This window comes from Sander lucioperca, chromosome 12 (assembly GCF_008315115.2).
Source record: "Sander lucioperca isolate FBNREF2018 chromosome 12, SLUC_FBN_1.2, whole genome shotgun sequence".
NCBI lineage: Eukaryota > Metazoa > Chordata > Actinopteri > Perciformes > Percidae > Sander > Sander lucioperca.
The window spans coordinates 37,435,326-37,460,203 of NC_050184.1; the positions used below are offsets into that span (position 1 = coordinate 37,435,326).

Consider the following 24,878-nt stretch of genomic DNA (forward strand, 5'->3'; position numbering starts at 1 on the left):
AAGATGGAACAGAAGTGCGATGCCTCACTCTGTAGCTAAAACAGAGAGCTCAACACACAGGGTGATAAGAGGAGCTGCAGCAATGTGCAGTACAACAAAAATATGGTGTTTTCTGAAAATTAAACCACATAAACCTATTCTGGTACAACCTCTAAATACAATTATGAACCTGAAAATGAGCATAATATGAGCACTTAAAAAAAAAAAGATACAGCCTGTAGTGCGATTTGCAAAAATCCACAGCTCCCTTTTCAGATGCACCAATCAGGGCCGGGGGGGGGGGGTCTAACTGCGTATCAATCACTGCTCAGGCACATGCATTCATTCTCCCTTGTGGGGGGGGGAGGACCTTAGGAGACCGTTTGGGCTTTAGCAGAAAGGGGGGGAGGGACTGAGAAGTTGTCAATATTCAAATTCTTTGGCTAAGTCCTGGATCTTCGCAATCCTACCTACAGCACCTGCCTGCGTCCACCCAGGCTGCTGTGCCACACTACACCCCGTAACGCCCTGCTGTGCCCTACTATGACATGAACTACTATGACTACCATTGTGATCACTGTTTCACTATCTTTATTATGACTATTATTGCCACCATTCACCACTCCCCCAACTGGTGCCGTCAGACACCGCCTACCAAGAGTCTGGGTCTGTCCGAGGTTTCTTCCTAACAAAAAAGAGAGTTTTTCCTTGCCACTGTCGCAATAGCTACTGCTAATGCTTGCTCTTGAGGCAACCACTGTAATAGTTGGGGCTTTGTAAAGTACAGAGTTTGGTCTAGACCTACTCTATCTGTAAAGTGTCTCGAGATAACTCTTGTTATGATTTGATACTATAAATAAAATTGAATTGAATTAAACCACAACGTGTAAAATTTCAGGTAAATCTAATGATTTTCGTCAGGGCTTACTTCCTGTAGCCAGTAGAGGTCACTGTGACTAAAACTCATTATTGACTTGTAGATGTCCCCAGGCCTGGTCTCTTATTAAATCTAAAATAATTGGGGGAGATTGGACAATGTAAACTTTTAAAACTGTAAGGGGGCGCTATCGAGCCAATTTGCAAAACTCAAGTTCGAGACCCATATCAGGTCGCAATTCTCACTAAGTCACACATGCGTAGCAAATTTCGTGCGTTTTTGAGTAGCCCAAGCACCTCATTTATGCACTCAAAGACATAGAAAAATAAGAAGAAGAAGAAGAAAGAAGAAGAAACATTTAAATTTCAATAGGGCCTTCGCCGACCGACATTGTCTGTGCTTGGGCCCTAATTAGTTAAGTCAAGGTGTGGAGGAAGCTTTGATTTGCTTTGAGTGCCAAAGCAAATCTGTGGCCTTAAAAAGGCTAAGTCCAGCCTCATCAAACTATGTTATTTTATTCTAACGTCACATCCTTATTTTCTTATCTGGGCCATCTTTGTTAATTGTGACCGCAGTTAATATGTTTGGCATCAAAGGTAAAACAAAGCAACAAATAATAAAACAAATCTGATCATCTTATTGCAACCAACAAGGGCATTCTCTTCCATTTTGGCTGTTTTTTTTTTTTTCAAACAAAGCAGATGTATGTCCTAAGGGTGGAAAAGCTTTGAAACAGCATGTAGACCATCATGGCGCACTAAACAAATTATATTTATCCATAGTCAGCAGCTCTTACTGTACTTCTACGGCCTCTATGGCTGGCTCTCCATTATCTACTGAGTAACATGGGAGCTCTATGAGATAGATTACTGCCTTTAAATAAAAGATAAATGAAATGTTATTGAAAAATTAAACACCTGGACAAAATAGGCAAAAAGGTTTAGATGGTCTACCTATACATATAGTATGTAGCTGTGATCATTGAGGAATCCGTCAGCATATCAGAACAGTAGTGTCATTTTATTTCATTCTCTCTTTGCTGTGGTAACATCTAATGCGATACGACACAAAAGTTAAATTAAATTTCCTAAGTTTGTTACATTACGCTACTTCTGAAGCAAACTAGTCATATACACCAGAACTTTTTGTGTAAGTGAAAACCTGAAAGTAACGCTGTCCTGAAGATATACCTGATAGTCATTATGGTATTTTATTTGCCTGTGATACTGGAGCTTAAAATGCACCCTTTAAGTGCAGCTTTTAATTTACTTCTTCATCACTAATGTTAACGCTGGAAGATACAGTATGACTGTTCCACATTTTTTATGTTTCTGGACCTGCCCCAAATTTATAATGAACGCTTGATAAATAAGATAACTGTAGAACTAAGTCAGAAATGATCTTGCATCTGTCTGCCTTTTCATCAGTTGTCATGCTTTTAGATGTCTCTCACCATATGAATAAAACGTGTTTTTATCAACAGAAGTTGCTTGGCAACTAAATCCCCTGACCCTTTTGTTTCATCTTGCGTACCCTGACTGATTAGGCCTCAAGTGTGCAGAAAACATGCAATTGTTCATTCAGCTATACAATGTGTTTTTTCTAGTCATGGCATTTGCATAATACATCTACAACCACACAATTCAGCAGCATAGACAAACAGGACAGGCCTATATACTTATGTTGATCAAGATGCACAAGGGATTTCATCCTGATTTCATCATGACAGTGTAGTCAGAGACAGGAGAAGTTTTCAGACCACAATTAGGTCACCCAGAGTTGTTCACTCTCTCCCCCCCGCCCAAATTTCAATCTATGCAATGTTTTGATATGTGTGTGCAATTGTTATTAAGCCAGATAGGCTGTGAGTTTCAGAGCGCTCAAGGACAGTTTAGGGAGTGACTCAGCCAACACACACTGTGAATTCACCAGTAATGGGAATAGTGGGGCCTGTTGGGAGCTGTGGGTTTTTGGATAGGGTTTCCTCCACTAACGGATAGAAAAATAAAATCTGATGTGAATGCAACTGTACAGTATACTACGGTAGAATTTTGTTGTGAAGAATGTTTTCTGGTACCACTGAAATATCACTTAAAATAACACCTGCATTATCTACAAATGTAAGACACCTGTGAAAATGTCATGCTGAACTTTGTGTTGGACTGGGGCTCTGGCTAGTGGGTTGTGTGGGGGAGGGTTACAGATGGGGGAGAAGTGAGTTGGGGTCAGTGATGAGGGGGGTTAGGAGAGCACAGGCTGCTGGTGCATTCTCTGCATTCCTCAGGTGTTGTCAGCATAGCTGCTCAGTAATTACCTCTCTGTGAAAACATGCACAAAGGCACACTTTACTTGCAAACTGAAAGGCACTAACCAAGAGAAGCTGATAGGGGAGTACATGTATATACACATTTAAACATATTATCAGAATCAGAATCAGAATCAGAAAGGGCTTTATTGCCAAGTACGTTGCACATACGAGGAATTTGTCATGGTGTTGTTGGAGCATGTCACACATTCAAATATAAGAAGGATAAAAAGAATATAAACAATATAAGTATAAACATATACACACAGTATGTATTAATAACGATAAAATAAATTTAAATAAATAGTAATTATAAGCTGGGATGGTTATTTTTTTCTAGAGAATGAGTGTGCCATAGTAAAATTTGTTGAAAAATCACAGGCATGGTGCACATCATGCATGCAGTATAGCTACAGATGCAGAGCGAGGCTGTGTGAAAGCCAGGAGCTTGATTTATGCAGAAATCCATCTTCTCTCAAGGATATGGTCAGGTTGGGTAGTTTTAGCCAGGCAGACCTTGACACGTAAATCGAGTGGCGTGATACAGATACAGTTGCAGATGGTGTTCAGCCTTTACAATTTTATTAACTTTGCATACAGGGAGTAGACAATTGTGATCCTCCCTCTGCATGCTGTTTTTTGTTGTTTCTTTAAGATGTCATAACTTTCGTCATTGACACCACTGTCACAGAGGAAGCAGGTTTCTCCCTGTCTGGGAACTCTTCTCTCTCCCCATCTTCCCCGCTCTGTCTCCATGGCTGGCTTGCTAAAAGCTGAGGGATTGTGTGCAGATGTGCCTGGAGAGAGGCCAGCTCCTCTGCCCTGGGAGAACATGTGGTCTGGGAGTGTTTACCCTGGCACTCTTTCAAGCTCTCTCCCACACAGCATGCTGGCGTCTGTCTCTCCTGGATTACAATGCTCAACCCTCCTCTCACAAAGGGGACATTCTCAGGTTGAGGTGACACCATACAGTCTATGGGTGACACCAGCGATCATGTTGATTTAGTGTGTTGACAACAAGAAGAGACAGCAATGTAAATAAAAAATAAACATGGGAATACATAAATGAATACATAATGTAATGAAATACTGTATTTTCCCTCTAACTTTCTTTGTGTTTATATTCTGTTTTGATCCTCGGAGTGAACATATGTGTGGATTCAACAGATATCCAGACACCTCAGGCAGTTTTTTTTTTTTTTTTTTTTTTTTCACAGATTCTCAACATACTTCACATTCTCTCCTGTGATTCAGGCTCTGGGTAAACATCTGTAAGTTGAAAAAGCCCTGAAAGGCACGCTTGACAATAGTGGCAGCGAGGTTACTGTCAGTTGTGTGAAATGCACACCGGTTGTTTTTAGTACACATGATTAAATGCCAGTGGGAAAAGGAGGAACAGTGCCATAGACCTGCAGAAAAAGTCATTTATGAGCATTTCAGTTACAGAACGGCTGTGGCGGAGGCAAAGATCCTCTCATGTTCTCTTTATAACCAGTTGACTCTCTGATCAGAGCTTCCTCAGAGGGCATGCCATGTAATATTGACCAAATATTGCATTACATTGTTTTATTGTTTTTGTTATGTTAGCGAAATGGGTTGCACTGTCCATGTCTCTCTGTAATGTAAGTATTCAGTGCCCCCTGCAGGTTTAAATTGTTTATGGGTCTACCTATTTTATACAGTCTATGGAGGCTACTCAATCACATAATTTAAGAGAGATTACACACTGATTATCCCATATGGTTCTTTTTTTCATACTCAAAAATAGAATGTGGGATATACTCTAGATTGATGTAGGTCTTTGTTGTCCCAAGCTTTGGCAACCAAGCAATTACAAAAGATACAGTACAATGACATATTCGGTTTTTGAATATTACCTTTACCTAAAGCTGGGAAAATATTGTTCTATTGGACATGCTCATTCAACATGTAGCCATATCTGTTTCATTTAGCAATCATGTCAATTTCTCATTTTCATTAACCACTAGGGGGCATGATTTAGTGAATAATGCAGAGGTTGAAGGGTCTACACACACACACACCTCTCATTGGACTGTCTCACTTTGTGCTTTGCTCTCTTGGCTTGTGAACTAGGTGCAACTCTGAATGTGTGAGCATAAGAGAAAACAAAGCCAATGAGATTACAACATTTTACAAACAAAAGATTAACCGGAGTCAAATTCCTTGTTTGTTTGAGCAAACCTGGCCAATAAAGCTGATTCTGATTTAATGACAATAATTTATTGTCGGCCTCTGTTAAATAGCAATTTCTATACAAATATAATTTGAAAGTGATATTTTTGATTCCTCAACATTAGCTACTATTGAAAGCAAAGCTAAATAAGTCGGAATACTGTTTGCTTGGTTGAAAGATTTGTAGGCCTATATTTCTTGCATTAACCAGCTGAACCTTTATGAAATAACTGTTAATGGAAAAATACCTAAAAGCAGACATAATGTTCAAGAACTATGTACGCAGCATGTTAGTGTTTCACAGGTAGGCTATTTAACTGACTTTGCAGTATCGTTACTCATCATCATTTCATTTTGTTAGGAGAAACAAAAATCAGGATTCTGTAGAAATATTGAGCCAACATGGCTGATCCCAGCGCGCCAGTTGCAGGCAGCGTCGCCTCTCCCTCCCACCTCCACGGTTGACGAAAAGCGCATGAAATAGGAGAAAAGGGGGTGTGTTAGGGCATGCGCAGACGGTGCTCGCCGTTTAGTTATCCCATTTTTTGAGGCGTCGAGCTTACGTCACGGGCTCGTCCACAGTGCTGGAGCTTGAGATTCACCATCCACTCATGCAACCACAAGCACGGAGAGGTATTAGCGCTCCGAGGGGAAAAACGCTTTTACTTTTTAATTTTTCTTTTTAGTTTGGCACGGAATGAGCTTACCGGAGCCGGGCGGCTGCTGCAGCGCTTCTGGACGTGTGAACAATTGTGGTGGCATGGTGTGGTGAAACAGAGACCCCAGCAAGCACTGAGAGACCGAGGTTACACAGTGCATCATGTTTGAATGCGAATAATCAATTAGAAATATACATGACTGAGCTGCTGCATTGTCTATAGCCTCGCCGGGCTGTAGCAAGTCTCCTTTTTTGCTGAAGCCCGTCTGAACGCCGCCGTGCTGAGGGTGCAACTGAACGGACAATCGCACCCGGACTATTGAAGGGGTTCGGATGAGGTGGTTGATCGGGTTGTTAGGTTTTAGAAATTCAGCCAACTTTTCCTCTATTCCTTTCTAACAGCAGTGCCAGCGAGCATTGCTCAGGATATGGCGATGAGGTTGTTCTACTTGGGATTTATACTCTGCTTGGAGATCATATCTCCTAACGGTGCAACCGTAGGTAAGAAGCCTGTTGTGTTATCTTGCATTGTGATACTCGAGAAAGCATGAGCACTTCTTTTTTTTTTTTCCTGCAAAGCATCTGTGCACAGGCCTATGTTCACCAGAGTTGGAGCCAACACCGCAAATATGTTGCCTTCACAATAACAGTGTGCCCACAGCAGTCTTCTCAGAGGAAATTATCAATAATTAGGAAAGACTTAAATCAGAGAAAGTACCGCACTAATAAGCAGCGCATTGATTTTTTTTTGGCGTATAACCCGTCTGCGTTTTTTTTTAGCTGTGCTCCTGTCTGAGCAGACAGAATGGGCCTGCCTGCAAGGATGGCAGACAGTGAGGTTATTCACTGTTGGAATATCCGGCAGGTAGGCTAAAAAGCAACACTTGCAAGAATGAGCCATTTACACAAAACGACATAATTTCTGATTGACTGCGACAAAATGACTATATCTTCTCTCAGTTTCTTTCCTAATGAAAATACAATTCCTCATGTAAGCTATATGACTACAGCTGATTGCTACCATTCAAACCAAACGTGCTGTTTTTTTTTTATTATTTTTTTTTTTAAAAAGCATCAGGCTTAAGTATCATATCAAACCTGTGAGCTATCGGTCAGATCAGCTTTCGTGTTTGTTTTTAGTTACTCTTCGCATATGAAAACAACAGTTGTAAAGGTGTAATCATAATGGCGCGGCTTGTCCCGACGTGTCACGTCAATAGCTGCCTGGAAATCACAACTTGTTAGTGACAGCCAGTGAAATAAATAGTTCTCCTGTTACGTCCCGGGAGCTCCTTAAAACTCCCGAATCCCTGATAGTAATGAGATATTAAATACACCATTGCTCTTGTGACAATGCATTGCAGACCTGTTGAGCGATCAGGCTGCTTTTTTTCTTGAGCACCTAAAGGAAACCCTGAAATTGCAAAATAGCACATGTATCTGTATTTTTTTCAACAGATAAACCTTGCCATTCAATATGTAACTTTGCAGTACATAAAAAGTATTATGAATTAGGTTTACCCAAAAAGGACATGCTACATTGAGGCTATGTATTGTGATATTCTGAAGTCTTTTGTAAGTCATTCATAATAGCCTATATTGTGGATGTCAAACAGTGAAAAATCCAGTACGTCCTCTGTCCCCTCCAGCTCAGACCTGACAGCATTGTCTTTGAATACATATTTGTAATATTAATCTGACACTTTTATTTTACTCTGTTAGCCCATGTTTACTTTAAAGCACAAAGGAAAGTAATTTTGCCACTGATGCAAAATAAGGTACTGTTAATGTCTTTTTTGAAAATAGCTCCTTCCCATCTCTGTGTTGGGAGATCTTATATAATTTTCATTAGATTTTGATGGAAGCTGTTCAGAGTGAATGCCATAGCTGAAGTTACAGGAGTGGGCAAGCTCCTCCCACTTCCTCCATCAGTATGTAACATCTGGACACAGGGACACCATTAATCCAATTTAGATGTGATTGCAAGGGGGGAGGGGCCATCTGAAGAGCTGGGTGGTGAGGGCAGATGAAGCGAAAAAACTTCAAGAATCTTGAAGTCTTGGATGCTCTCTGAAACTGACACTTAGTTACATCACAGGGAGTCAGGGAATGGAAGTGATGTATGTGTGTTACATCATTAGTAACAGTTGATTTATCAGCCTCCCATTGGAACAGTGTTGGTCCAAAAGGGTAGAAGTGGTCAAGTGAATCATGGTTACAAGCCCTAAGGCCAGCTACTTGGACTGGATTTGTCTGGATCATTACAGCATGAATTTAAGAATGGGAAAGGAATAGTGAGGGGAAGGTTGATTAGAGTTTATTATTGTGGCACTTAAAGGTGTCAGACTGACAAAATCCAGTTCAGTGCTGATGAGCCATGATTATATTCAGCAATATGAGGAAAGGTGAACACAATTTGATTTAGATTTATTTATTTACTCTAGACCACACATTGTTGCATGGATGCTTGCTGTTAATTTATTGTTTAAATTTGGGACGCAGCTAACAAATATTTTCATTATTGATTTAATCTGCAGATCCTTTTAGCAGGTAACAGATTAATTGTTGTGACATATTCAAATGGCTTGTTTTGTCTAGCTGCCTGTCCAAAACTCAAATATATTCAGTTTCTGATAACATCACAAAGTACAGCATCAAATTTGAACATTTGAGAAGCTATAGATATAGCATGTTTTCTTGTGATTCAATAAATAGTCTATTATGAATGAAGAATGAATGAATGAAGAAAGTTATTTCAGACATATCAAAAATAAACCAAACAAAACATCAAAGAAATGTACAAATAAGTTAAATAAGCAAAACATTCAAAAACAATAAGAAACATTAACCAACATAGACATGTCTCAAAAGGAGTAGGAAGAAGTATACACTTATGTAATCCTACCCCTTTTCCATAGCTCAGTAATGAATTATTATTTTATTATTATATTGTGAAATAACCACATGGTGAAGCCAGTTTTCTATTCTCCTGTATAAATTAAATAATTGTCAAATGAAAAGTACTGAGTGTCTTCTCATTTTATTAAAATGAACCTAACGTGCAAGGAACAGAACATAAAACGTCATCCAAATGACTTAAATGTTGCTTTAATATTTGCTTTAAATAGACATTTTGATATTGTTTTGACGATATATATATATATATCGTCATATTGCCCAGGCCTACTATGGACTAAACAATCAACTTTCGTTTCAGCTCAATTGACATACATTCATTATTTTACCTATGTCATTTTAAGATTTTGCTGAGAAATTTGCATTTCAATATTGATTTATTTGTAGTTTTGAATTAAATTCTGCATTTCATGTAGCAAAATGTTAAATGAAATCCTCCACCTTTACTTATTGTTTGGAATTATACCACCAAGACGTTCACGTTGGATAACTCTATGAATACTGAGCTTACATATAGGATCTCAACAACCTTTAGAAGCAGAAGAATTCCTTTGGTGAAAAGTATAAATGTGGGTCAGAGGCTAAAGAGGTTGAATTCCTGCGGAGCCTAGACTCTGTTTACCTGACCTTTTTAATGGGACCTGGCTTTACCTTTTCCTTAGAACTGTCACTGGAAACATCTGCTGGAAAAATTCAGCATCCCTCATACAAATTCAACAGCTAATAGAACTTAAATTGCTCTCTTCAGCTCTTCCAAGTGGAGGTCACTGGGGAGTGGTTATTGTAACTACAGTATGTACACCTGAGGTTGTCTGTTGATGCACTTTTATCAGGTAACACAGATAATCCCCATAATGTTGTTCTGCCATTCAGAGTCTTCTCACAGAAAAACTGGATAAAAAAGCAAATATGTGAATTGAAATACAGCCAAAGTGTCCCACGTTTTGAGCACATTCTTTTGCTTCTGAGTGAGATTTAATGTAAAGCTTGTGTGCAGGTGTTTTGCATTTTGGTATTGACCTACAGTGAAAATATTTGGGAAATGATAATAGCAGACGGTGGGATTCTTTACTGTAGCTGCAGAAAAGATCCCCTTTTTCATTTTATCCCTCTACTTCCTGCACTGCATTGTAATCAACTGTGACTAGTAGATAAAACGTGATTAACCTAAATGTCCTCAGTGTTGTTCCCTACATATTGAAGGTGTGAGACTGCAGATGAGAGTGTTTGTTGATTGTGAATAGCAGGGATGTACTGTAATTGGTGTTTTTTGCTAGCTACATCACTGTTTACCCTTTTTAGCTCCAAAGACCCCCCAAAAGGAACGGATCGGCGCCTTTAACAAAATAGGGAGTGTGTGGGTGTGTGTTAATGCAGCTCTGTTAAGATTCATTGGGTCGTTGTTGGTGACATAATCAGGCTTGCTTTGCATTCCTGATTTCCTTTTCTATCAATATGATGATGCCATTTTTATTTTATTTTAACAGGACACACACCACAACACATCTTTAGATAGGGACAAGTCGCACTTCATAAAGACAGTACACAGAGTTGTTCAAATGTTGCAAAGGGTTGCAATGTTTGTCTAACACCTTGCACAACTGTGAGATACTGGCTTTGTGATCCCTGTTTTACTTGGACATCATTAGTGGTGAACTCCTCACCTGATGCATCATGCTGACCCTCCTGATTTTCCGTTTTTGGACCCTTCTAGCTGCAGCTCTTGTAGGCTTGTTGGCTTTACCAGGTCACGCTCTTGTACACCTCAGATGTTGTCGATGTCCCCGGCTTTGCGCTCGACAGGAGAATCAGTTTGATCACAGAGACCCATGGCTGCTTTCACACCTGGTGGTCAGAAGAGAGAATCTGATATATGGAGATAAGAGTCCAATTTCATGGACTGCTGCAATGTGTCAAAGCCGTTTACTTTCATCAGGGTCACAGAAATGTCTCAGTATTGGTACATTGGGTGTACATGAAACATTTATGCGGTCTGTGTTGCCGGAAAAATATGGACACAATTTAAAAAAAAAAAAAAAAAAAAAAAAAAAAGTATAGTACCTCTGTGTAAGGGACCGGGTAAATGTTACTGTTTGATGGATTGTATCTCAATTACTGTAGCTAACCTTCCTTTTTCATTTTCAGTCTCTTGGAAGATAAATAAAACATACATTTAAGCTACAATAACTCTTAAACTCATGAAATGTACATTACAAGAAAAACAATAGATTACATTTTATCATTAATACCTTACCTAATACCATAATTAACAAAGGCTCGTAGTAAAGCATTAAAAGATTTTAAGAAGAGATTAAGCATGTTCATGAAATAGCATGTTTAATGTCACACTATTCAAAATAACAGACAGTTCACACATTAACATACTTACACTTCTGTTGCATTGTAATCCATTATGCCTATACTATCAGTTACATCGGTGACCAGTTATGTTCTCAAAAACTGTAAACAAACAATTGTAAAATCTTTCCCCACTAAAGTGTTTGTCATCTCAATAAGCAATGTTACCAAAAGTACATGTTCTCTATATTAATGTGTGTCACAGAAAAACACTTCGCGAGACACAATGGGCGTATCTAATGAGCACTAGTTTCACTTGTTAGAACTCTCTCAAACCTTTTGCTTATATTTGAACACAACATTTACATTGACTTTAGTTTGTAGACTATAAATGAAAGCAGTTTGAAACCTTTTGAGTTTGTATTTCCATGTCTGATTCTGTTATCACCTCAAAACTCTACTGACCGGGAACCAGTTGGATGTATTCTGTAGGACAATCATACTTTGTAATTTAACTCACTCGTGCTGGCATTATAGTGCATGCTGCATTTTCAGAATGTCTAAGGAACTTTCATGTAAAGATGATTTTGTATCACACATTCAAGTTCCAGGATTTCTCGGCTGAACAAAGAGGTCATGTGTTTAACGAGTGATTCATAGAGATCGACTTACATTAAATCACAGAAACATTTCATCCTTCAGCTGAGGTAAATCCTCGTTTAATAACATACTATATCCGTATCTTATTCCTGTAGCCTAAATGTTTTTTTCGTGGTAGCTTCAGAGGACAGAGGCAATGCAGGATTGACCGTCAACTCAGTTGCAGTAATGCCTTGCAGTGAATTTATGTGTCCCAGCCTTCATTTCGTGGCGCACATATTCTGTTTTCATAACAGCTGAATCTGGTTGGACTTTTCCTCTATGGGTGCACAGAGCTGTGCTGTACTATGCAGAGACTACAGGGCGGGTGTGGAAGAGCTCTGTAGAAAGCACCATGAGACCTATTTACATTTATCTTTATGCCCATCAATCACACTCAATCAGTGTATGTCTTTTACTGCGTTGCCTTTTACTGCTCTGGCCTGTGACGTCCTGCAGAGCCTCATCAGGTTACTTCCGAGGTCAAAGCTGCACCCTTTTGTTGTGCAATGACAAAAACGACGAGGCTCTCAGGCACATGAGTAGGCACTAACTCAAACTCAGTCTTCTGCTGTTTATGCATGTTCAACCTCTTTGAAAATAGCTATTGTGGATTAGAACTTGAATAGCCTATGGTCATTGAATGTGCACTGTGAGCTGGTTAAAGTGCTTGGCTGTGGCTTGGCTTGACACAAAGATAAGTGGTTGTTTCCACTGGATGGGCACTGCACAGTGTGGGCATTGAAGAAGTTCATTCAGTGGCAACAGCAGTGGTCAGGGCAGGGCTTTACATTATATAGTTATTATCCCTTCTTTCTACACTCTTATACCATAATATTCCACATTTTACATCTAAAAGGCTTGGACTTTGGTTAAAAAAGATTCCATGTGAATAATTAATAGAGCACAACATTCAAAATAACGGCTTCCCTCTGCCCTCATTCTCTTCCCTGTGGTCCTTGGTTTGGTTTTAATTGTTATTTATAATGCATAGGTTCTTGCTTTGAAATCCTGCTAAACTGAGCACAGATAAATCACTTCAAACTTGACCGCAGGGGTCTAATTACTTACTGTAGTCAGTTTGCTTTTTTCACTCCCTGAAACACTGGAAGACCTGAGTTCCACAATGGAGGACCAGGAAGGGGAGAGGTGATGAGAAACGGTTCTGGTTTTATTTCTACTTTCTCTTGTCGCTGCCATTGTACCCAGAGTCCCATTTATTTACTTATTCATTCAAGTAATTTCCCATTCCCATTCGTACGGTTATCTTTTAACAGCATTTAATAGAATCCATGCTCTATTGCTCAGCCTGGAAATTATCCACAAGGGGATTGGGTTGGTTGAATACTAGGATGTAACAAATTTACTTTTGTTCACAAGCATGCCTCTGCTCAGTGTTGGAGGCATGCTTGTGAAACAGAAGTACATTTCATATATCAATTTATTGGTGAAAATTCCAGCTCAGTCTGTGTGCATTAGGATGATGGTCATCACTGTGATGTGTGGCTAAAGCAAAAAATATATATTATTACAGCCAAATAGAACATATTCAATAATGTGCAGCAATAAGTCAGTCCTCTATTACACATTGCACTCTAACTATTTCTTGCAGCAACGAGAAGCAAAGAATTTTCTGTGAATTCAGAAGAAAAGCTGCTTGGTTTCTTTGAATCTAGCTGCTCATCTGTAACAGGTTGTCTTTTTTGAGGCAAAGCTACACACATGAAATCAATTAGAAGGTGCTGGAATGTGCTGCATGGATCTGGAGTTGATTTATAGAGCAGGAATGGCCATATTGAGAGAGACAGATTGGAGCAGGGGGAAAGTGGGTCAGTGTTGTGTCCCAGCTTGTGATGGTGTCTGGAGGCCTCCATCACTTGGTTGCTGAATTGGTGCCACAACATCATTTACTCACCACCCGTCCACTTCCATCCCACAGAGTTGCTTTCGGCCTTTTGAGATTGTTTAATAAAGTTTTTGGGATTACATAAAAGCAAAACGACACCTTAAATGTATTATTGCAAATGAAAAGATGGCCTTGAAAGGACTTTATTCTTTTTATCAGGCACTCAGGAGGGTCGTTTCTACAAAAGTGGGGCTCTATTGCTCATGTTTAATGCTTTTGCCATGCACAGTGCTGAGGGGCAATTCAGTGTGCAGTGTTTAGACAGCGTAGATATCCAGTGGCCCTGCATAACGAAATACAGTGTGTGCTCCATACAACTGGCAGTGTGCTCAAAATTAAACCAAGTCAGCCAACTGGAGTCTGGGCATCCACATACTAGGAAGCAACTTTATAGCATTTATATCATAGTGTGTATGTTAACTCCGGATTAAAACCTTTGTTTAATGTATCTTTTAGTGACAACACCGTAGAGGAGCCTGTATGTTAATTTAGCTTTTACACAATAATACATAGCCCTCTATTCTACCCTCAGAGCATCTAAAAAGAGCAAGTGTACTGATTTCAGCACTTAATAACTAGGGGAAAACCTCTAATGAATCTTTTTGGCCAGTAAAACAGCAATTTGTTCAACGTGATTTCTTGATTTGATTTGACAATAATAATCTAATGAGGAAAGAAAATACAACTACAGTCTGATTCCTAATTTTGACAACAGACATTCCAATTTAGTGTCCTTGACTTTCTACTTTCTAAAAGGATTTAAAACCATTAATGTGTAGAGAATCAGATGTTTAGTTGAGTAGAAATACTAATCCCATGTTCTAATGGACAAATACTCAAGACATTTTTACTGCTTTACTTTTAGTACTGGCCTTCAGGCATTCTTGGGCTGACAGTTGCCTCAAGGACTTTCTTAGCATTTATATTTAATGCCTTTGCTGTATCACTCTTCCCGTAAAGATATTTTAAATGAAATACACTGTCAGTGCAACATATTGTAACTACATTAGAGTGACAGAGATGGTCATTTTGGTTTTTGTGGAAGACAGCTGTTGTGTTTTTTAAACCAGCCAAATGAAGATATTTGTACATTGTGTAATTTCTCTTCAGAAACTATACTCCGTTTCCTGTAGAGCTTCTAAAGTTGCCCTAACTGAGTCTCTAATTAGATGTATTTTTGCCCTAATGGCTACAGAAAAATATATAAAAGGATGGTTGTTTTTCTCAGGTTATCTTCATATGGAGGGAGTAGTTTTTCAAGTGTATGCCATTCTGATCTTACTTTTTACTATGTTGATAAGCAACAGAATGTGAGAATATTATTTTTTGTGTGATAATCCTGTTTTTTTGTTTAACAGTACAACAGTACAGTCACAGCAACCTGTTATACACTGGGATTTCCGACCATTTAGTTACGGCAGTGTGATCAAGTTGCCTTCAGCTGTGGCAGGAAATGCTTTAGTTGGAATGGCTTTATCAGGAGGGGACTCTGTTGGAGGCAGCACACTGGGCTTATAGGAGTTCCTGTAAGTGGAGTATGTACCTTGATTCAATGGGATTGGTGTTTGCTGTTGGGCCAATCCTAGGAGAATAAATAAAAGCCTTCTTTATTCCATTTTGTAGGTAAAAGTGGACTCAAATGGTTTAACATCCCGGCCTGATTTGGACCATCCAAAAATTGTTAGCGTTTTGGCAATAACTTTGGAAAAAAGGTGACTTTGCAGGCTGAATTAACAATTCACATCTCTGTTTGAGATATTTCAGTGGGCTTTGAAAGAGGACTGCTGAGGGGGAAGGCTGCCAGTCTTTCCCCCAGTCTCTAACCCCTCCTCTGCCACAACCTCCAATTAGGCTCAGAGGTTCTCCCCTCTGCGGTCATTTCATCCTGGTTTGTAAAGCGATGATAAAATTAGAACCCACAATGTTTTATTTCCAGTTTTATGCTCACTCACAAGAGAACAACTGGCTCAGCCCAGCTGCTTCACACGGGGGACCAGAGAGATCGAGTGAATGCCTGTCAGACGTTTTAATGCTTTTACTCATTTCAGCTCAGGGCTCAGTCAGTGTGGCTTTTTGTTTGGTTGTTTAGGCAGATTAAATGGCAACATATAAGCCCAGGCAAATCCAGTGTATTTACCACCATACAGAATGTACCAGGACATTGGTAATCTGAAAGGAAGTAAAACTAACAAGTTGGCTTCAGGCCATGCCTAGCCTCTCTCTCATTCCCTCATCGAGGGGTTGGGTGTGTGCATGTCGTCAAACCGATTCAGTCACTGGTCTCTATCCATTCTTTTACAGCTCTCTGTCTCACTCTCATCTTGAATTGTATATGCTGTCACATTCTTACGACATTTGATACAGACTGCATTATGGCGTCTCATGGCCGAGTTGAAATCTCATTCTATTGCATCACTTTTTAGAATTTAGTTTTGTAAGCCTTGCCCCTGTCATTGTGTGAAGAGCGAACGCTCTGCATTTTAAAACCCAGCGGTGCTCTCTCTTTTCCTTAATCTCTTCAGATATCAAGGTGTTGTTCACGTAAGGTAAGCTGTGATCTGATCCCTGCAACCCTTCAGCTTCTAATTGTATTTACAAAAACATGACACTCAGAAGTCTCAGTGTTTAGTGCTTACACGTACACTTCATTGTCACATGAAAAAAAAAGGCCCAGGTCTAAACCCCTTAGTCTGAAAGTCAAAAGGAACGTGATTGCAATGACACATTAGCCTCATGCTCTCTTGTGATTTCAGTCACATCCCAGCCCCCTTGCGGTGCACCCCCCACCCCAGCGCCCACCCCAAACACCTCTCTGCCTGCCAAGTACGTAGGGAGGCAAGTCATCCAGGGCGAGAGAGGGCTCATTCCCTGCAGAGAATAACAATGAGACCTTCAGTGCTGTCCGTCCCAGAGCATTAACAGTACAACAGTACAGTCACAGCAACCTCCTGCCTGAAATGGCCTTTGTGTTCTTTTTTTATTGTGTGTAACATTTCTGACCACTCGCATAACAGGAAGACTTTTACTACTTTTACTTTTTACTACTTTTACTTACTGTATATACATGGCAAATTATTTTCATTCTTTCTTACTGACAGAGAATGTTAGCTCAGAATTTCATTTCATTTCAATTTTAATTTGGCTATTTCAGTGAAGGATTATGCCATTAATGAACTTGAACATGTACTCTAAACTCTCTTCATTACTGCATACAGCCCTAAAATGTTTCATTTAAGGGATCAATTCACTTAAATGACAAAATAAAAAATAAAAAAAATATATATATATATATATATAGCCATTCAAATATTTTTTTTTAAATCCAGTTTTTGAGGTATCCATCTGAAATTTCCGCCACCACTTCAATAAGTAAAAGGAATTCCATTGATTGTGCTTGAAGCATTTAAACCCTTACGTCCAAAAATTCAACAGGACTGTGTCTTTCCAGAAACAATGTTCGCATCACACAGAGTAATCCTAAGACCTCAGTGTGACCAGTTTTTACTGAAACTACGTTCTACAGGAAAAAAGGGTAAATAACAAAAATTGACATGTCCTGTAGATTGTAACAGTGACAGGGACTTGATTTGAAAATATACACTTCCAATGTTATGAGCATCCCAATTGAAATTTGATCCACCTCAATTGTATTGGGGTGGAGGCAGAGCTCTCAGAGACAGATATGTCTAAACCTTGGCAAATAACACCAAATCTTCATGACTAGACACAAGAGGTACGTGAAAAAATTGGTTTAGTTTTTTTGTAATTTGGGGTGAACTGGCCCTTTTAAGATACATTTTTAAATAAGTGACTAATTCAGTTTTGACAGACATAGAGCTCCGTTTGACGAGGGTTTTTCTGAGTGTGGCTGAGTTTAAGCATGTCAGCGGTGTCAGACTGCTGATGGGTCATGAGCGTTGCTGTGGTGCTGCTAGCCTGTGGTACACCTCAACAATCTGTGCTGACTTACTGCCCAGAACTACCGCGCTCTGCACTTTCCCATGGGTCAGGCAGTGATTGAATGCCCAGTTATGTCTTTGCTGTGACACATGAAAGAGCCTCTGTGGTAAAAGTTGAAAAACACCCTAAGAGTAATAAAAAATTTAAAAAAGTGGAAAAGAAATGAGATGTCCATAAGAAGAGAGGAAACAACAAACAAACCCCAGAACTAAAAGGCACCACTGTTGGTTGTAAACTTGTAGAGGAGTTTTTTTTTCCTGAATAGAGTTTGCCTGTGGGTCTTTTGATACAAAAACATCATTGTAAACTTGGGTTGACCCTTGCATGTTGCTTTGCCCTGCTGAGTTAAGATCTATGCTGTTTATTCTATGTAGATTCTGCACAGGAGATAATAGATGAAAAGTGCTTAGAAAACATTAACACATTAAAAAAAACAGTCACTTTAATGCAGGTATTTTTTCAGATTGGGTTCTGAGAATTGCATTTCACTCTAAATGTATTGGTGATTGAAAAGTATTTCCAGCCACAGTTGCTTTGATGACACATCAATTTTCTCCTCCTTTTTTTGCAGCCCCCAAAGCTGATGACCAGCCCAAAACCTGCAGCTCTAAGCAATTTGTATGTAAAGACCAGGTAACCTGTATCTCCAAAGGCTGGCGCTGCGATGGGGAGAAGGACTGTCCAGATGGCTCGGACGAATCCCCAGATATCTGTAAGTATGCCTACATGAAAGTAGCTACTAATACTGTCCCTCGCCCGGCTTGTGTCCTCTGCTCTCATGTTTTCTCCAAGCTGTTAATTCAGGGCAGTCAGGACTATAACTGGTTTTACTCGGCTTTGTTTTCATGAGATTGCTATTTTGCAAACAAACCTTTTAAAAAATACTTCATACCTCATGTCACCACAAAGTGGTTGCTGCACATGAAGTTACATAACATCAAATTCACTACCTCTAAATGCCTTTAAAGAGACAACAGCACAATGTTCAGACAGTTTAATTTGGGCCTGAATAAGAGGTTGGGTTATGCCCTTTCTACGAAGGACACAGGCTCACAGTCTGTGCTCTGGCTGCTTTGCTGAATTATAGCTCTAATTATGCAGCCGTGTTTAGTCTGAATGTTCATGGATGTGTCTGCTCTTGTCTGGACTCTTGCGGGATCTGTGCAGTCCCTAAGAGTCTTGTCCCAGCCACTCACATCTGTCAAGCTCTCCATCCTGCCATTCCATCCATAAACTCTCCCTGGTAAAAGCCTTCCTTCTGTTTTTATGCAGGCGCTAATGGTGATTTTACTGTCTGGATCTTTCATGCCACAAGCATTCTCACAATAGTCTGGCACGCAGAGACAAGCAGCTGACACCCAGTATTAAGGGACTTGTTATTGTGGGTAAAAACACAATTAACACAAAGGATTAGGGATTGAATATGTGTAAAATAGCTGAGGGTGAGTCATTTTCTGATTCAGAGCTAAAATACAAAGGTGAAGCTGAACAGTAAAAGTTCTGTCATCTACTATCTGTGCTCTCACACAGATGAGAATTTACTGCTAACAGCTTAACTATTCATGTTTAAAGTGTACAGTAAATTTAGAAAAAAATATATTGCTGAAGGTTTTTTTAGATGAGAAGAAAATGATCAATTGTAGTTTTGTAAACAACACAGAAAACACAGAACATATGCAATCTTATGCAAGTGTGACCCACATAATTCACAGTGAATTTTCCATAGCACTTGAGTGAATTTTCCATAGCACTTATGTAATTTGGTGACACAGTCAATGGTGTGATTCATCTTTTGCATGGAGAGATGAAGAGCGGTGTTTCAGCAGAACATCAAGATATGTTCTGCTCGATTACTCGCTATTCTGCCTGTCACTTTACTTTTAGTTAAGACGCTCTATTCGTGTGAGTTTCTCATGCAGTCATAATAAATATCCGTTACTGCAATAAATGCACTTTTTCTCTCTACAGTGCTATGTGTTTGCAGTCTAACAAGCACAGTCAAAAGCACAGGCGCCTTTTTAAGTTATCACAATGAAAGGCAGTCAGACTGTGATTTTATCTGTAGTCGTTTAGTTGATCCATCCATTAAATGTGAGTAGTGTTTGGAAAGGAGCGCTGCAGATAAAGCTACAGAGTGAATCGCCCTGCGCCAGCATAGATGGAGGCAGGCATGTTTGGAGGAGTATGACTCTGAAGGTTATTTAAAATCCTGCTCTGACTCAGAGGAATAAAAAAGTCTTTTACTTTTTATCTTGGCTTTTCCATTCATTGGATGAAACAGTTTGCAGGTCATCAGCCTGGTTTCTCCTCTACTGGGAAGCAACATAAGAGGCAATCTGACCCTGGCATGCTGTAAGCAAGGCTACTCTTAACTGATCTGTTATAGAAATAGATATAAAGGCAAGCCAAACATTGAGCCATCTGAGTGGGGGACTGAAATCTGGATCAACTGGGGAAGTTTTGTGTTGATGCAATTTTTTTTATTTTGAAAGCTCAAGGTGTCATCTGTTCATCCATTGCTCCCTTATCAGTCACAAAGTCAACAAAAGCAGTCAAGCTTTCTCCTTCAAACTTAGTTTATGAAAGTCAGAAAATTCCCAGCTCTCTAGACGTTTGTTCCAACGTGCCCCCTGACCACAGTCTAGTTCTGTGTGTTAATGTTGATGGGAATTACAGTGGTGCATGCTACTATAATTACGACATTATCTCCAGTTCAAGTTAATTACTAACTACAGGTTTGGTTTACAAAGATTACTCATGGAGATTTCACAAGGCAAAAGCATTTTCCTTTTATTTTCTTCCACTTTCCTTTCTTCCCCTCTCTGTCCTGTGGCGGCGTGGCTGTACTCCGATCTTGGTGTGGGATCGCCCCACAGTCTGGCCATCGTTTAAATCAGACTGACAGTGCAGGGCAGTGCATGCGGCCGACATGGAGCTTTGTTTCTTAAATAGATTAGTATATGATTTGAAAAGGGCATTGTGAAAATAAGAATCTGCCTGTATTATTCCACTCATCCTCAAGTGTTGTGATGGCACACAATGACTATAGCTTATTTGACTGAAGCACCAGTTTTGTTTCTGGGAAATGCCACCTGTTTTGTTTACGATGATCATGAATTCACTTGCTGCCAGAGTGGTGGGTGTTGTGCGTGTGCTTTTGTCTAGTGGGGATCTTTGATCTACACCTCTGGTACCCATGCTAGAAGAAAGTGCACTCCTCAGTATCATACTGTCTGGAGGTCTAATTGCCTGTCGTTTCCAAACCATTCATCTGGGCTGTAATTATGTTGAGGAGCTAAAGACAGCCTTCTGCCACAGTAGTGGGGTTGTAACGTTGCATCACATGAGGTGTTGACATGCTCTAGTTGAGGTTGACGCCAAGGATCAATGTTGCATGTTAGCATCTTTTAGCCTATGGGCGTTTTTATTGGAGGGGTACTGAGGTTGTGATGTGAGTGATGGGAAGGTACATGCATGGATGCATGTTTTTGCACATGGATCTGCATGACCTGTCATCATAAATGGATCAGCAGGGGGCTGGTTGCCAGATGTTGGGCCGTCAGAGTCCTCAGACCCCCAGTGTGTACCTCCCTCTTATTGCCTGTAGTACACACTCAGATAGCCATCAACAATCTGCCTGTACAGGCCCCTGTCTGCAGGTGTGACCCTGTCATCCTCTCCCAGGGACTGCACTGACTCCCCCTCACTGCATGGCTTCAATTGGTGTCAGGCAAGCCATTTCACCTCAATTACAAACAGGCTAAGGGCTTAGGAAGTGGTTGACATGTTCCCTCAGGGCAGTAGTATATACTTTAGTGGGGCTCTGTGCAGGATACATTTTAATGCTATTATAGGTAGTTATGGCATGTTGTTAAATGTTTATCTTGCATCTATCTAGCAGAGATAAAGTGGTGAGGGTTGTTCAGGATGTCAATGCATGGTTTCCCTCACAGAAGTTGAGCAGTGTACACAAGTCAAGCTAGGACTGATGAGCCTAGATTAAAGGTCCCATGGCATGACATTTTCACTTTATGAGTTTTTTTAACATTAATATGCATTCCCCAAGCCTGCCTATGGTCCCCCAGTGGCTAGAAATGGCGATAGGTGTAAACCGAGCCCTGGGTATCCTGCTCTGCCTTTGAGAAAATGAAAGCTCAGATGGGCCGATCTGGAATCTTGCTCCTTATGAGGTCATAAGGAGCAAGGTTACCTCCCCTTTCTCTGCTTTGCCCTCCCAGAGAATTTGGCCCACCCATGAGAGAGAGACATCATGGCTTTCAAACGAGCAAAGTGGCAGTTGGTCAAAGCCACACCCCCACTCTCCACCTTGCCCCCCCTCTCTCCTCCTCAATAGCTACAGACACAGAAATGGCACATACTAAGGAAAGCTCACTGTGGGACTGGCTCTAGTGGCTGTAATTCTGCACCAAGGCTGAATTTCGGGAAAGAGACTTCAGATACAGTATTAGGGGACCACTAAGGTCTATATAAAAGCATCCAAAGAGCACCATGTCATGGGACCTTTAAGGCTTCTTCTTGTATGTGTTTTTTTGTGTGCGTGCTGTGTTTATTAACCATCTTGTTGGGTTTGTGTGTTTGTGTTTTTCATACAAGGTCTTTTTGTCTAGGAATAAAAATGTTAATCCATAACAGGAAGTATCAACAACAAAAATCTTTTTAGTTATTATTTATTATTTTACTTATTTTTAGGTCTTCATTTATCAGCTTAGTTACAGAGAGACTGAGAGTTGTAATTTTACAACAATAACCAGTTAAACGTTTTGGAGATGGTTCTGACTTCTGGTGAAATCTTCCATCTTAGAAAAATCAATAGCAAACATCGGTCTCTCGGCTGTGAACCGTTCCTGGCGTGCGCCCATGGATGTATTAAGGGCATGCGCCTGCAAATCCGCCATGGAACAAGCGCGCCTGCTTTTAAAGGGAATGTGAGATAACGCTCTGATTGGTTTATTGCACGTTACGCGCAAACCACACCTATGAGTAATGTAGCTACTTCAGACCAACCCATTTTAGATTTGCGTCGGGTGCAAGAGTCCTTCACTTGTTTTCAACAACAATAACAGATGCCCGGATAGCTCAGTTGGTATATATAGAGGTTCGACTCCGACCTGCGGCCCTCTCCTGCATGTCATTCCCCACTCTCTCTCCCCTTTCATGTCTTCAGCTTTAAAGGCCGAAATCTTTAAAAAAATAAAATAAAACAGAGGGAGAGGGAAGTGCGATGGACTGAAACATATGCTACTCACAGAGTGACGGCTGACTCATTATGAATGGGTCCAGCGCGGGTCGAATGCGCTTTGGCGGGTCAGGAATGGGTCATGTGACGCAACATTAAACCATATCGATATAAACGACATTGCTTCGTTCGTGGAGAGGCAGCGGATGCGAGGACGCTAGGTGCACCGGTGCGACCTAGGAAAAATCTTAGTCGCACCCTTACAAATTTTGGTCGCATGGTCGCACTCTAGAGCCCTGCCTTTAATGTTCTAACCATTGTTTCATGATGCTAGAATTAAAAAGTGCTGTGTCACAACTTTCATTTCACAGCTCTGTTGAAACAGTTGCTGTACAAAACACTGACTCCCTCTGTCTGTATCCCAAGTCTGTATGCAATTATGATTCTTTCGTGAACCACATTCACTGTGGTTGAGCCAGCGAATGGGAACAGATGTTTAAATAAGCCCTAGCATGTAAGCACTTTCTCCATCATGAGAAGTGCTTGCTATGAAGGAATCCCTTTCATCATCAAAAAAACGTATGCAGCTATTGTCTGCGCCTAATTCTCTGTTAGACTTTTTAGCCCCCGATTTAGTATAAAAATGTCCACAGGAGGACTTCCAAGCAGGGGGTGAAATGCATCTCAATCATGCAAATACACTGCCTTTCTTTTCCCACACAGTACTATCCACTTTCATTCAGTGTGAGAAAATGAGCTGATTACTCAAAGTAGTTAACACTTGCAAATGACTAGCTACTCCCTAAACTCGTACTGTCAAGCTGTCATTAAAGTCATCTCCATAGGCTAGTAGAAGTAGTACACACATATATGTTATATCTTGTTGATGCTTGAAAGTCATTTTGAAGGGATATACCTAGGAATGCAGTTTCATAATGAAATTGAGGGACCCTTGGCGGAAGAGGCAGTGTAACAATAGCCAAATGTGGACTCTGATGTGACTGACATGTGATTTTCCTGACTTTACTTTCAACAGGACAATTTGTACTAACACACTGGAAACTCCTTCAAAGAGTTTGTCTGATGTAACCGTAGTGGCATGATAGTGTGGTTAAAGTAGCTCCCAACACACAACCATACCATGTCCCTTGGCCCTCACACTCTGGCCCATGCCAGTGGATGCCATGGCCTTCGGCCCAAGCTGGTAGGGAGGTCTGATGGGAAGATTGAGTTATCATCTCGGTGCAGCTGCCTGAGGCGTCCGTGGGCCACACAACAAGGTTATCTGTCCATCTCCTGCCCTCGAACCCCCTTCTGGACCCTCGCCAGCCTGGTCCTTTGTCCGGCCCATCTGACTGTCACGCCTCAGCAGCCTCTCCAAGACGACTAGTAACAGTCGACTGCTGAGGCAGTGGGATGGGATTGGAGACATGGAGCAACGGGGAGAAAGGATGATCCTAGAGGAGAAGCCTTTAGTTTGTAGAGAAGCAAATGAGCAGATTAGCATTTAGGCTGATGAGGAAAATGGAAATGGCTTTGTAAAGCTCTAATTCATTTTACAGTAAAGGTGTGTGGGGGGGGGGGGGGGGGCATTTCATAGCTGCACTCACGGGGGGGCACCATGCAGGGGCAGGAGGGTCTGTAGTTGTAGTGGTTGACACACTGCTTCCACAGAGGAAGGAGCAAAGCCCTGTAAATCCCTCTGGTCCATGGCCCTGAGCCCTCCTCAGCTTCACCGGCCTATCAACAGACAGAGAACACAGCGCTTTCTCACGCCACACAGGCACCACTTGGCTTTCTCTGCTGTCTCCTCCACGCCCTGTCTCCTTCTCTCCCTCTTTCTTTCCTGTGTCCCAACTGTCTTCCTCTCTGCCTGTCAAAGCAGGCGGAGAAGCTAGATTCAAGTCATCTCTGTTCCTTGTTCCTCATATCTCATCTCCAGTCTTTCCT

At 40.7% G+C, this 24,878-nt stretch overlaps 1 protein-coding gene across 2 annotated transcripts in view; it reads left to right on the plus strand.

The window, feature by feature from the left end:
- The first annotated feature begins 5,924 nt into the window (after nt 1-5,924).
- lrp1ab (low density lipoprotein receptor-related protein 1Ab) overlaps nt 5,925-24,878 on the plus strand; it is a 94,318-nt gene continuing 75,364 nt past the window's right edge. For both annotated transcript variants that reach the window (XM_036008230.1, XM_031283342.2), the window contains exons 1-2: nt 5,925-6,513; nt 18,303-18,443. In XM_036008230.1, the coding sequence (XP_035864123.1) occupies nt 6,441-6,513; nt 18,303-18,443 (214 nt within the window). In that variant the 5' untranslated portion in view covers nt 5,925-6,440. The remainder of the gene's footprint in view (nt 6,514-18,302; nt 18,444-24,878) is intronic.